This window comes from Rhinolophus sinicus, linkage group LG02, assembly GCF_036562045.2.
Source record: "Rhinolophus sinicus isolate RSC01 linkage group LG02, ASM3656204v1, whole genome shotgun sequence".
Taxonomy (NCBI): domain Eukaryota; kingdom Metazoa; phylum Chordata; class Mammalia; order Chiroptera; family Rhinolophidae; genus Rhinolophus; species Rhinolophus sinicus.
In genome coordinates this window covers 186,798,566-186,812,538 of record NC_133752.1, presented here as the reverse complement: position 1 = coordinate 186,812,538, position 13,973 = coordinate 186,798,566, and the positions used below count along the sequence as shown (strand labels likewise).

Below are 13,973 nucleotides of genomic sequence, written 5' to 3'. Positions count from 1 at the left end.
GTTACAAGGTTGGCACTATGGGTGAGGAAGGAGAGGGAAGAAGGCTATTGCTTTGTATCAAATGTTCTTATGTACTATTTATTTGGATTAAACCAAAATCTTTCCAGTTCAAAAAACAATTAAATGAGGTAATGTATGTAGTGTTATGAATTCAGGACTAACTAATGAAATCAGCTATCACAGTAGCTGGCACATACTAGATATTCAACTAAAACTGCACACCTTCAACTACATGCACACCCTTTGCTGCCTCCTCTTTAAACAGCATTGAAACCCAAATTTTACCAACTATTTATGTTTTGCTCCTATTTCTCTTATCTTTCCTTTACAATGTTCAGTACGGGTAAGAATTTAGCAGTGGTCCAAGTCTTAATTGGACACAATTGTGCCTTATATAAGAAAGAGAGAAGCTCTTAACATGGATAAAAAGTTTTGCTAAAAAAAAGATTAACATTTTAATAACCCTACTTATTTTCCTTACTGAAGAATAAGGAGAGAACAATACAAATAGCCCCTTCCTTCAGGAATATAGGGGAAGGATTTATTCCCACAGTATTTGGCCTTCTCCATCATAGTACTTACCAAATGGTGCCCTAGTTACTGTGTAGTCTGCCTTCCCTAGCAGCTGGGAATAAATGTAGCTGACGGCAGCTGTATCATTAAGTATCTTCCATTTACCCGGGCAACCAGCATAGGGCATGACAAATGATCGGAAGTTGGTGCGCACGAATGGATTGTTTAAGCTCTTACCACTTTTGAAGGAGGAAAAACACTTGAATGGGAATTATCTGGTATAAGTTTAAAGTCCAGCATCATTAATAACCATCATTATTACTATTATTATTAATGTGAGTTTTGTCCACTTTTACAGGAGAGTCAATATATTTCCCAAATTAGGAAAAGCCGACTGCAAAAATGCTAGCTGATGCTAGCTATCACTTCCAAACTCGTTCTGGATAAGAAAGTAACTTCTCCCTTAAATTCTGCTCTATGGGAAACAGTTAAACTGCCCGGAAACTTAAATGTAACATTTTTTGCGGAAAACGAGTAAACTCGTCATATCGCTTCTAGCTGGAACCGGCAAAAATTTTGCAAAGTAAATAAATAGAGACCTCTTTTTAAACTAAAACACTGAAAGTTTCATAGAAAAATATCAAATAGATCGAAAGATCTGAATATTTTACGGAAAGTCTAATTTTGGCGAGAAAATGTCAAAAAAGCCCCGCGTTATGATGCGATTTGGCGGGAAAATGCCCGCTTACAAAATTTAAATTATGTATGGATCCACCAAGGACTCTCCAGACTAGGAGAGTCCACTGAAATGCTATCTTACCTAATGTTTCCTTAACAGCCTGGAGTTACAGGAGGGAATGGAAGCATTTTCCTTAACTTTATAGAAAATATTTCACAATTAAAAAATAATAACAACCACAACTGTGAGCCAGACACCACCTAAGTGCTTTCTGTGTGCTGACTCACCGGCTCCAGAAAATCAGCCCATGAACTAGGTACCACTTCCCCCAGTTTTCAGATGAGGAAATGGAGCAAAGAGAACTTCAGTTGCCCAAGGTCGCCTCACAGGCTGGAATGCAGGCAGGGTGGCTCCACTACCGAAGTCATGTCTCACCTGCCAATGGGTAGAGCATTGCGGATGATCCTCTGGCTGCCTCGGGTATATTCGATGTCCACTGTAATGGGGGCAGAGTACGTCATGTCCCGCAGGCGGCACTGGAATAGAATCAGACAGTCACTGCTCCTCCGCTCTGGAGAAGCAGCGGTCCTGACAGCCTCAGAGAGCTGCTTCTCCAGTAGAAGTGAGGCCCATGATGAACTTGATCTGTCTATGGAACACTCCGCTAGCTGTTCCATGTGCTGCCTTAGGACACCGGGAGTTAGGCGCCCACCTTCCTCTGGAAGGGAATGATGCCAGCTACTGGTCTAGACATCGCCACAGCACCCCTGCCTCTGCCAGCCCAGAAAGGGAACGAGAAGTCTGGTACTGATTTTCTTCTCACTGATCTGATGCTATCACCCGTCTGCTCCCACATCTTTGAAGCAATTAGATTAATTCTTGCAAACGGGATCCATGGAAGGTAATCAATGAGGCTGGCTTATTTAAAACAGTTAACAAAGTATACACACACAGACACTAAAAAATTCAAACTGCACTTTCTTTTATTCTCCAAATAAACAAAACTGTATCACAAAGTTTCTTGCTAAGTGGTGTGTTATAGCACAACTCATTCATCACATCATCCTAACAATTTCTGAATCATTTGAGGGACTTCAGAAATCGTTGGTATGTGCTTTAGTTTTACATGACAGGGACTCACAAAATGATGCCCTTGCCTGAGCCATGATAAGACACAGGAAAGCCCATCAGAATCTTCCTATGACCTCCCCATTATACTGATGGTCATCAGGTGGCGTGTAGTCTCAAGAGAATTTCTCAGAAAACCAACCATATAATTCATGGTGCTCAATCCTCTCTCTGGCTTCTACTGAACCAAACACAGAGTTAAGCTTTTTCTTGCCTTCATAAGTGCTTGGGATTTAAAAATATTCGATATTCCTATGATTGACCAATACACACTGTTTATCTTATATTTAACCAGAGCAAGCCTCCTCCTTAGGGCCAGACCAAAGGCAGTAAGGCTTGGTGGTTCAGAGTAAGGTTGGTCTACTGCCTGCTTTCAAATACCAGCTCTACCACTTAAGTTTTATATCACCTTTCTTCATCTCAATCTTCTCCCATGTAAAATGGGAAAAGATTAATTTTAACTCCTAAGAGTATAAATATACATTTTTAAGAATGGTGCCTGGCACAGAGTATTAAATAATTATTATCTCGTTTATATTAATAAAACTAATGTGAGCCCATGATAGGCAAGCATTCATGAGTTTTAACAAACTCATCCCTTCAAATGGAAATGAAATTCGACAGATGTGGTGAAAATTGGGATCCACTGCATAGGCCCCAGACTACCTCCATGGGCCCCTTTTGTCCTCCTCGGCCTCTCTTTTCACAGGAGTAGGATTGTGCGGGTGGAGTATGCAGTAGCTGCTCCCTGCATTTCCTGCTGTGGGGCTCAGGCCTGCCCACCCACCTGCTCTCCCACTCTCCCCATAGCTCCAAGAGTCAACATCTCTCCAAGAAATCTTCCCGCCCCCTCTCTCTAATCACAATAATACCTATACACTTTCTTCAACATCAGAAAGACTAATTGTGACAACTGTAGCATCAGGCTTCTTGAACTACTTCAAACTACTTTGCTCCTTTCTCTGAACTCAGTGGTAGTTTAGAAAATGACTCGGAAATTGCTAATTGGCTGCCTAGTTCTCAGAAAACTGTAAAGTTCTAGCAAAAGGGAATGGGGGTAGTGGGGGTGAAGAAAGCCAAGTTGAGGCACACCCCTTCCAATAGCCACAGTACTTGCCACTTCCTGCTCAGTACAATTTTGCATATTTACCTTGCCTAGCGGATCCTTCCAGCCATTCAAAGTGTGCAACCCCTGGTGTCTGTTTCATTTGTTTTGTTATTTTAATCTCTCCACAAGAGTATGAACTCCTTGAGAAAGGCTATGCGTCTCATTTCTTTTGTAACTCACAATGTCGAAGCACAAAATAAATGTTCAATCCATACTTGGTGATTAAGTAATATCAAAATTGACCTCTATAAAAACTCTGGCTACTTGATCATACTTCCTGTTTAACCTTACTTAGGCAACAACCACACATTCTAACACCTTACTTGTTTGTTAAAGATTCCTATGCTATGTTCCCTAATTGCTATTTTAGCTTTACATTAATAAACCCAATAAATGTACAAAAATCATTTTATTTCCTGATCAAATCCCAATTATGGACACTAAGAGGAAGAATGTGAAGAGAAATCTAGAATCTGTTAAAAGCCAATAAATAGGCCTATTCTATAACCCTCTGTCTGCATCTCCGTTAAAAGCCTGGAATTTACATTTTCATTGATCTCTTCTATTAGATTGTGAGCCCCTAGTCCTCGGTCTCCTCGGCCATTATAACACAATGCCTGCTAACCCTCAAAAAATGTGCTAAGCAAGTAACCACTGCAATAAACAGCACCATGCTAGGCACAAGTGGCCAGCGAGGGGATGGGGTGAGACCACTAAAATGCTCAGAAACAGAACATAAACAGTGCACAGTTATGTAAATCAGTGCAAGTTAATTAGAATTAAATGACAAACTAAATAGCACAGAACTGTTTCCTAATATAGTATAGTATTATGTAAATGCTTGTTTATTTGGTTGTCTGTCTCATAAGACATTTTTTTCCCCTGTTTTTAAATCATCTTTTAAGAGTATATATTAAGGGCACAGACTCTTTGAGTGAAAGCAAACAAACCCAATTAAAGTAAGGTTGAAAATTACCTCATGAGGGGACACTGGTCTAGTTACATTGAAGCTTTCTTCAACATCAGGAAGCCCAACATAGATATTAAGATATCTGAAAAGCAAATTGTTTCATTACCAATTATACTTCTTCAAGGTACATGTAAACAAATGACATCTTCCTCCCAAATACAAGGATTATTCTTTGACAGATGTTTATCTTGCTAGGAATGACAAACAAATACGAAATTATAACTGGAGATCTTCTTGAAGTGATAGTACATGTAGCTTTACAAAGGAGGGAAAATACTGTCAGAGTAGCTTTTTAAAAACAGTGGAAATCTCTTTACAAAAATATTGGAAACATACTTCCCTAAAAACGATACTTAATGAAAAAAAAAAGTAAAGTGCAAAAGCGTATCTATAGTATGCTGTTATTCATGTAAGAAAGAAAAGGATATGCGGGGAAAATACACATATGCTCATTTGTGCAAAAGAAGCATAGGAAGAAGAAAGCAGAAATGAATAAAATTGGTTACCTCCAAGGAGTGCCTGGGAGAGGGTGGAAAGAATTGGGTGGGGAGTGATAATTTCCTGAATATACTTTTTTCTACAGGTCTAACTCTTACACCATAAAAATGTTTCACATACCCCAAAAATAGCATAATTAAAATCACCCAGAAGCGGGAGATGGGGGGAAGGATCAAAAATGGAATTTAAACCTTACTGCATTACAAATGAGTAACATAACTGCACTTTTGAAAGGTGGGAAGAAAACTAATCTAAATAACTTTGGAAAACAGTATTTTGACTGTAAAGATAAAGACAAAAAAGTAGTATACAAATATTGTACTCCAATTAGTAAATTTTATTCTCAAAGGAGTATGAGTTAACAATTCTGAATCTATTTTATATATATCCCAGAATTGAAAAAAATAAGTAAATATAGAGTAGATAATGAGAGCCAGATTTCTCACTGTCAGGCATAGAAGTTATAAGAAAAGAGAGGTTAGAATGTGTCCTATAGAGTTGGATGAGAATTGGAGGTATCAGTACCCATGGTTTTTAATATATATAAAAATGGATAGGATACAGCAACACAGATGTGTGTGTGTGCATGTGTTAATATACATACATATGTTTCTTAGCTCTGTCTACTGAGGCTTTAGTATCCATATCTTGGTTTCTAAATACTATTCTCCACTAAAAGGGACTAGGGCTCCTTGGAGAAATGGTTGATTCCAGGCTGGGACAGGGAAAATTGTAGATAAACATCTCATCGTTCTCGAAAATTAACAGGGGCATGTTGAAAGGCCACAGCAATCAACCTGAAGAATCTCCCCACAGCCAAAGCTGAGACAATTTGAGCAATAAATGATAGTACTGGATTATTATCCATAGAATAAACATCTAAAATTATAGATAAATAAATAAGGGGAGGATAAAGCTCTTCCCTACAGTAAATTCCAGTATTAATGTAGGAGGGATGATGGAAATAGAGACCCTTAGGGAATACCACAGCATTAGTTGTTATAGGTAAGAACCACCCACCAATGTATGCTAAAATTAGTGGCTAAGATATGATGAGAAAGCAAAGATATTTACATAGTCTCAAAGATCTCCCCATTAGATACTAATTACAAAAGGAAAAATAATAACTTCACAGTAGAGAAATCTGGACATACCACCTTAATCAAGTAACAAAATTAAAATCACTAATAATAAAACATATCAATATCTGTATCCTGATGTGATGCAGTGAGAATGGCACAAAATACCACTTCTGTGGTATTCTTGCCAAAATGCATAACTCAATCTAATCATGAATAAACATCACACAAACACAAATCGAAGGACCTTCTACAAAACAACTGACCAGAGAAACCGTCAAAGGTGTCAAGGTCATGAAAGACCAAGAAAGCTTGAGAACTGTCACTTACTGGAACATATTGGGGAAACATGATAGCTAAACACACTGTGGGGTCCTGAATTGAATTCTGGACCAGAAAAAGGACATTGGTGGGGAAGCTTGGAATAAGACCTATGGATAATATTGTATCAATGTGAATTTCCTGGTTTTGCTAACTGTGCTATGGTTATGTAAGATGTTAATATTAGAGAAGCTGGTTGAAGGATAATATGGGCACGCTTTGTACTACTTTTGTAATTTTTTTGCTAAGTCTAAAATTGTTTTTAAAAATGTAAGCCCCTAATAGTTTCATTACCGTCTCAATGATATGAAACTATCTCAATGATATGAAACTCAATGATAACTCTACTTGTTATAATCAGTTTACCAATTAAAAACTGAGCACTTGATCTTAACAATTAAAAATTGAGTACATGATAATTAACTTATTAAACAGATAAAAAAAGAATTATTTTTAAAAGAGTTTTCATAACAACTACTATGTTAGACATAATCAAAAGAGCAAATTAAGAGTAGCTGATTCCTTACTTTAAGTACCACATGGGGTCAGCATCGCTTGTAACTTTTTCATTGGCTTTCATGATCTTCTTTATCTGCAGTGGAAAGAGCAACATTAGGAAAGACTCTAGCTAATTAGGAAAGACTCCAGTTAATTCTTAGCTATGTCTATTTCTAAGTTTTGATGCTTACCTCTACATTAATGAAATAGTTAAATGAATCTATATGCTGTTTCACAAGGCCTTTCACCTAAACAGAAAAAGCAAAACAGTAAGTCACCAACAAAATAGCAGATTATATAGCAGACATTAATCATAGGTGGTCATCAAATTTTTCTCAAAACCAAAGTGAGAAAAAAAAAAAATCCATGAATTTTGTTTAGTAAAACTTTATATTGATGTGTCCTCATTACATTTCTCCTCCATCTTATTAGAACACCCTCACATTTTACTCCTTGAGAAGCAACCTGACTTTCAGAATGTAAGATATGAGTATTTGAATACACCGAATGACTTCCCATAAGCTAATAAATAAGTCAGGATTTTCTCTGCATACTTTGAATTTTTTTAAAAATCCAGCAATAGAGCATCATCTCTTCAACCCTCAAACAATGCCGATTTTCTTTTTTGTCTTCCTCTTACCTGAGCAGTTTTATGATTTTCACATATCCAACTCTGTTCTTTTGTGTCACTTATAGAAGAATGAGGGGGAAAAATAAGGATCTCTATTAAGAAAATAATTCCATTTGAAACTGAAAGCAGGGTGACACTCAGAGAACCTAAGATCAGATACCAGCTAGCAGTGACTTCCCTTTCATCTCAAAAGTCTGTAATGATAACAGACAGTGCTGCTACGGAAAACAGTGAAATAATAAACACACAGACTCCAAAACCGCAAGATTTAAAAGGACTGTATGTGTTCATTTTCTTTACATTAATCTTCAAACACAGTTAATTCAATGCTTCTTAAGAACATTCCTAACAGATGGATAATCACAGAACCTTTGCTCTAATTCTGCTTCCTTGTTGGGGATCTCCCTGGTTTACGAAGCAACCATCCCATTGTGAAGCAGTCCTGGTTGTCGGGGGTAAAAACTCAACCTGAAAATGATCTGAGGTCTGCCTTCGTCCAGTTTCCACCCTTGGACTTAACAGTCTCTTCTGGAGAAAAATGCTGTTCCAGGACAGTCCATTTAGTTACACATCTCTCTTTCATGTTCTCACTTTCAGGCTGAACAGGCCCTTCAGCTTGTTCTCACAGGCATGCCTTCCAGACCTCCCAGCAGCCGATGGCCTGCCCCTGGACATGCTCCAGTTTGTCCATGTTCCCCCTTAACAAGGGCACCCTAAACTCACTGACAGCCCAACCAGTGCACAGAGGGCTACTATCACCCTCATTCCAGATTTTACACCACTTCTATTAAAGAAGCAAGGCCACATTACAGGCTCATCAACTAAAACTCCAAAGGTAATTTTCATCTTCACCAAAAAATGCTGTTGAGTCCAGCACAGCCCATTTGGTCCTTGTGCAAAACTAAGTACAGGGGTTTACGTTTGTTCTTGGTCACTGTTCTTTTCCCAAACTCACATTCTGAGTCTGGATTCTGTCAGTCAACAGCCTGGGCAGCCTCACGAGCTTTGTGTTCCTGTCTTTGGTTATGCATTAAAATCTTTAACTTTTGTTCTTAGACAAATATATTTCAAGGTGGTCTGAGTAAAGGAGAATCCCAACTTTAAATGAACGAATGAAATAGCCACATCTTATGCGTCTATTGAGTTCTAGATCTCTTTTTGTACTGTGTACCCTCAACTGTCGGCTCTTTTTTGAATCATAAATACCACCCCTTCTCTTCTGCGTACGTATAGTTCCTTTAAAATTTTTATAATAAAAAAAAAGCTTCTCTTGACTTTCGTACCATTTTATTTCATTCTTGGTCATTCCTCTACTTAAAAATTCTTCCATAGCTTCCCATTGCTATTAGAAAAAAACCCCAACATTTTTAAAATGGCTTTCAAATCTGGTCAGAAATCTGGCCCTGCCAGCTTCCCCAGGGTCATCTCCCAGTACCCAGCCCTCTGCCTACAATGCAGACCTAAGTACAAAACTCTACTCCCTTTTCAAGTCTCCATTCCTTTATTTCGCATAATGCTTTCAGGATTTATCCATGTTGTAGTATGTACCAGCACCTGATTATTTTTGTTGCCAAATAATATTCCATGGTATGGATATACCACATTTTATTTATCCACCCATCAGTTGATGCTCATTTGGGTTGTTTCCACTTCGGGGCTATTATAAATAATGCTACTATGAACATTTGTGTACAAGTTTTTACATGGACATATATTTTCATTTCTCTTGAGTAAATACCTACGAGTAGAATTGCTGGGCCATATGGTAAGTCTATGTTTACCCATTTGAGGAACTGCCAGGCTGTTTCCAAAGCAGCTGCAACATCTTATATTCCCACCAGCACAGCATGAGGGTTCCAATTTCTCCTCCTCATCAATACCTGTTGTCTTTTATCTTGGCTATCACATCCTAGTGGGTGCCAAGCTGTGTCTCACTGTGTTACCCCTGCTTCTTAGCATAAGCTTTTTAAAACTTAATTGAAGCCCTGTACCAACCTTATATTCAGCAGTTCCTCTGATTGTCTCCACTCATCTGTTCCAGCCAAACAGGCCACTGTTTCCTACAGATCCCATGAAGATGCCTCTGCCCCTTTGGGCACCGTTATCAAGCCATGGATGCTCTCTGCACCCTACCTTTCAGCTGAGTTAAATCCTTACCTCTTAAGATGCAGTTTATGTCTCACCTCACTTGGGAGGCCCTCTCTGGCCACCTGTGGCACCACTCTTTTGCCAACAGCACTTTGTATACTATGTATACTACTTTCTATCTCTAAAATTAGACGACCACTCCCCCCACTAGCACCTTATAGGCAGGGATACACCTTATGATTTCTTGTATTTCCAAAACCTAGCAAAGTACACAGTTGTACATAGTCAAAAAGTGTTGGTGATAAAAATATAATCTTTTTAAAAAAAGGCTTATTTCTTCACTTTTCATTGGAAAAATAACTAATTATTATTAAATGTTCATTACCTTTAAAAATGCTGGAAGCAGCCTCCATTTTTCCTGTGAATCAAAACAATAAGTGTCAGGATTCGGCTACCAATCACAGTATTTTTATGTTATTTTAATATACCAAAAATTACTTTATCACAGTAAGCAAAAGTGAATAAAACTAAAACAATTTCCACATGGTAAGCACTTTTATGGAAATCATATAGATGAGTGTGTATGCGCGTACATGCAGACAGATATGTGTACACACACACACACACACACACACACACACCGGGGGTGTCAAAAACATGCATACACATGAGTTGTATTCATCTTTTGTTATTGGTATATATTGAGTATTACAATTTTTTTTTAATGGGACGTTTCACGAATTTGCATGTCATCCTTGCACAGGGGCCACGCCAATCCTCTCTGCATCGTTCCAACTTCAGCACATGTGCTGCCAAAGCGAGCACTGAGTATTACAATTTGAATACAGTTTTTTCCTTTCTTAAACTGTATATACATTTTTTGGGCACCCCCTCTACATATACCACAGATTTCTTAAATAGGATACCCTTTCATCTCCTCTGATGACTCAAGATTCCAAGCACTTTTCATCTTTATTTTATTCTCATGACCCTTCCTAAGTGGGTTTGTCAGTTTGAGAAAAGGATAGTAATTTTTAGACAGTCTGGTCTCTCTAGTGCACGGTGAGAGCCCATGTCAGGACAGCAGAAGGATGGCAAACATGGTGTTCACCCCCACACTAAATAGGTGCAAACTGCCACACTGCTTGTGTTCTTAGGACTGCTATTTACACTTTCCTGAGGTGTTAAGTAGCCTACCATAATAAGACTCTTTTAATGAATGGCATCTAATCTGCTAATGGGAAATCTGACAAATGAGTAGAGCTGAGTCTAAAGTAAGAATATACAGTGTCTGAATAACAGCTTAAGAATCACGTAAGACTGTGCAGCAACTATAAAATTTTTGACTTTTACTAGACTGACTTGAGTAGCATTGGAAGGTTCTGAGTGAAAGAGTGACATGATGATTTAAAATTGAGTTTAAATTTTAAGGTTGAGCTGCTGGGTTGAGAATAGACAAGGTTAGAAGCAGAGAGATCACTTAGGAGCTTATTGCAATACTCCAGGCTGGTTACAATACAGGTTGTGAGAAACTGTCAACCAGGAGACACAATGTGAAGTTCAAGCCAACAGGACTTGATAATAAATTAGATAGAGACTCTGAGAGAAAGCGGAGTCAAGATCGACTCCTAAGAGCTACCATTTACAAATATGAGAAAGTGGGGTGCTGTCAGACCAGCAGGTTTAGGTGTGAGGGGCTACCAGGAGTTTGGCTGGGGGCATGCTAAGTCTGAGATATCCATTAGACATTCAGGTGAGTATGTCAAATAGACAACAAGTATAAGTCTTGAACTTGTGAAGAGAGTAGCTTGGAGATATAAACTCGGGAGAAGTCAGCAAATGGATGGTAATTATAGCCAAGTAATGAATAAGACCACTTCCTGAGTACAGATGGAGAAGAGATCCATGAAGGGAGATCAAAAGCACTCCCACATTTAGAGGTGAGGAGCAGAAGGCAGCTATAGCCAAGGAGACTAGAAAGGAGTGGCCAGGGAAGGAGGCAGACAAACTAGAAAAAGTAAAAACATTTTTCCAGAAACAACAGAGGTGGAAGGCAGGGAGCATGTGGGAAATCTCTGTAATTTCCTCTCAGTTTTGCTGTGAACCTAAAAAGCTTTAAAAAAAATTAAGTCTTAATAAAAGAAGGAAGGAGTCAGGCAAAACGAATCTATGATGATAGAAATCAAAAGGTGGGGGGTGGGGATGGAAGAAAAGGGAACTTTGTGGGGTGATGGAAAAGTTCTATTATCTTGTATCGGGTGGTGGTGATTTGAAATACATAACTGTCAACACTGATGGAACGGAACACTTAGTACTACTGCATTCTGTTGCATGTAAATCTACAAAGAGGAATGAGAGATCAAAAGGAATAGAAATATCTGGGGGGAGGCGAAGAAGCTGGACAAGTTATTAGTGGCCAGACTGAGGAAGGCCTTATACACATAGTAAACACTTTAGATTTTGCCCCAAGAGCAATGGGTAGTTTGAAGAAGTTTCACCAAGGGAGTAACATGGTCCCATGTGTGTGTTTAAACTGATGGCTCTGGCCACAGAGCACAGGTTGGAGTGAGACAGGTTAGGAGCCTAGGAAGTAAGAGATGACAGTGATGCAGGCTTGAGAACAGCGGGAATGAAGTTTCAGATTTGAGTGCAGTTAGTAGGCAGGACCCTTAAGATGAGATGGTGGATTGTGTACAGAGGGCCAGGAAGACGAACTGTCCTTCCTGAATCAGAAGGCCGGAAATGTGGTTTTGGTCCCTTCAGAGCTGTGCGAATTCAAGTAAGAAATAGAAATCCTTTAGGCTTCTTCCTTCGGCTCTGGAGAAGCAGTCCAGTCGGCAGTTAAGGATGAGAACTCTGGAGTCAGCCACTTTACCTGTGTTCTGACACTGGGTTACTTAACCTCTCTGGGCCTCAAAAATTTTCATTGGTAAAATGTGGAGAAAATAACATTTCAGAGAATTAAATAATGTAATGCATGTTACGCTTACACAGAGCCTGGCACATAGTAGGTGCTCAGTAAATGCTGGCTCTTAACTCTTCAAGAGGTAAAATCCAGTATTGCCTAACTAACAAAACCTTTCATAATCAGGACCCTTACCTATCCTTCTGCTTGTACCTCTCTTCTTCACTCTAGTACAACCTGATTTCAGTTCCTCAAAAACATCAGATGGTCTTGCCCAGCGGGTTTCAAGTGTCCTGTTCCCTCTACCTGACATCTCTCCCCTGGCTCTTTTCAAGCCTCATTTCTTGTTCCCCCTTCCATGCCAATGAAGATTCTGAGACCCAGAGAGGTTATAATAGGTGCCTTTCTAGAAAATAAAATTTTATCAATCGCTGAACTTAGGCAGCTCACTGTAGGGCAGTTAACCTTAACTTATGATAATCTGTTGAGAGCTATGGAGCGACATCCGGAAAACACCTTGGGAAAATGTTGAGTAAATATTCAGGACGTTTAAAATACTCATGCAGTGCAAACTTGAATCCCAGGTTACAAGGAAAGATTACTAGCCTGGGATTGAGACGATTTGGTTTTACCACCACAGCCAGCTGTGGGACCTCAGGAAAGTGGCCTAAACTCCTCGGCCTCAGTGCCCTCTATGGACCCGCGAAGATGCAATATGTCCCCCAAGGTGGAAGTGAGGACCAATTTTCCCCTGACAAACATGAACACTGGAAAGGGTCCAACCCGAGAGCCGTCCGCGGGGCTGCTCGGCCCGCACGGCAGCTGACAGATCGTTAAAGATCCGGCCTTTCACGTGCACGCGGCGGCGAGAGAAAGGAGATGCGTGGCGGGGGCCTGAGCATGCGCAGAAGCCGCGGCCCGCCCCGCTCCTTGGCGAAAGCTCTCGCGGCACCGCCTCCCGGGTTCGCATCCCGGCCCCTTCCGCTCTTCGCATACCCGGCCCTCACCTCTACGGTCGGGATCGGCGCAGCCAAATGCTCCGGGGTCATGTTCCCAAACTCCTCCGCAAGCATGTCCATGCTGCTCACGAAGAAGGAAGAAGCAAAAAAAAAAAACACCCCACGCCCGCCTTCGCTGCCTCAAGCGAAATGCAGTTCTCTAGGACAGCGGTGCGCGGAGGCCTAAGTGGTCCCCGCCGCGCAGGTTAATTGAACGCGCGACAGAAAGGTTCCGCCGGCTTCCGACCCGAACCTGCGGTGGAACCCGGATGTAGCTGAGGCGAAACTGGGAAGTTGCGCCCCCTGGTGTCGCGCGGAGGTCTCGCGCAGGTAATCCTAAACCCCAGCCGACAGGTTTGTTTCCAATTATCCGGTAATTGAGACCAATAGAGTATATTGGTTGTAATTTTTTAAATAAATCAAAGAAAAGGGTAAACGGATAACTTGCGCAACTTGAGCCTCTGAGGCAGAGAATTCATGTAATTCAGTCCAAAACTACACGTTGTGTAGTATAGAAAAATAGGAAACGTACCAAATGTCCAGTAGTAGGGGATTTG

The 13,973-nt window shown here is 40.1% G+C and overlaps 1 protein-coding gene and 1 non-coding gene across 2 annotated transcripts in view; both read right to left on the bottom strand.

Annotated features, from left to right (window-relative positions):
* The window catches only part of POLR3B (RNA polymerase III subunit B), a 111,528-nt gene extending 97,845 nt beyond the window's left edge, over positions 1-13,683 (bottom strand). Inside the window, exons 1-6 of the mRNA XM_019728448.2 lie at positions 13,426-13,683; positions 9,899-9,931; positions 6,986-7,042; positions 6,824-6,888; positions 4,405-4,480; positions 1,628-1,728 (exon numbers count right to left, since the gene is read on the bottom strand). Coding sequence (XP_019584007.2) covers positions 1,628-1,728; positions 4,405-4,480; positions 6,824-6,888; positions 6,986-7,042; positions 9,899-9,931; positions 13,426-13,497 — 404 coding nt within the window. The 5' untranslated portion in view covers positions 13,498-13,683. The remainder of the gene's footprint in view (positions 1-1,627; positions 1,729-4,404; positions 4,481-6,823; positions 6,889-6,985; positions 7,043-9,898; positions 9,932-13,425) is intronic.
* Positions 10,232-10,338, bottom strand: LOC141570244 (U6 spliceosomal RNA). The gene has a single exon (XR_012494254.1). It is a non-coding gene; the product is annotated as a U6 spliceosomal RNA (small nuclear RNA).
* Positions 13,684-13,973: the final 290 nt, after the last annotated feature.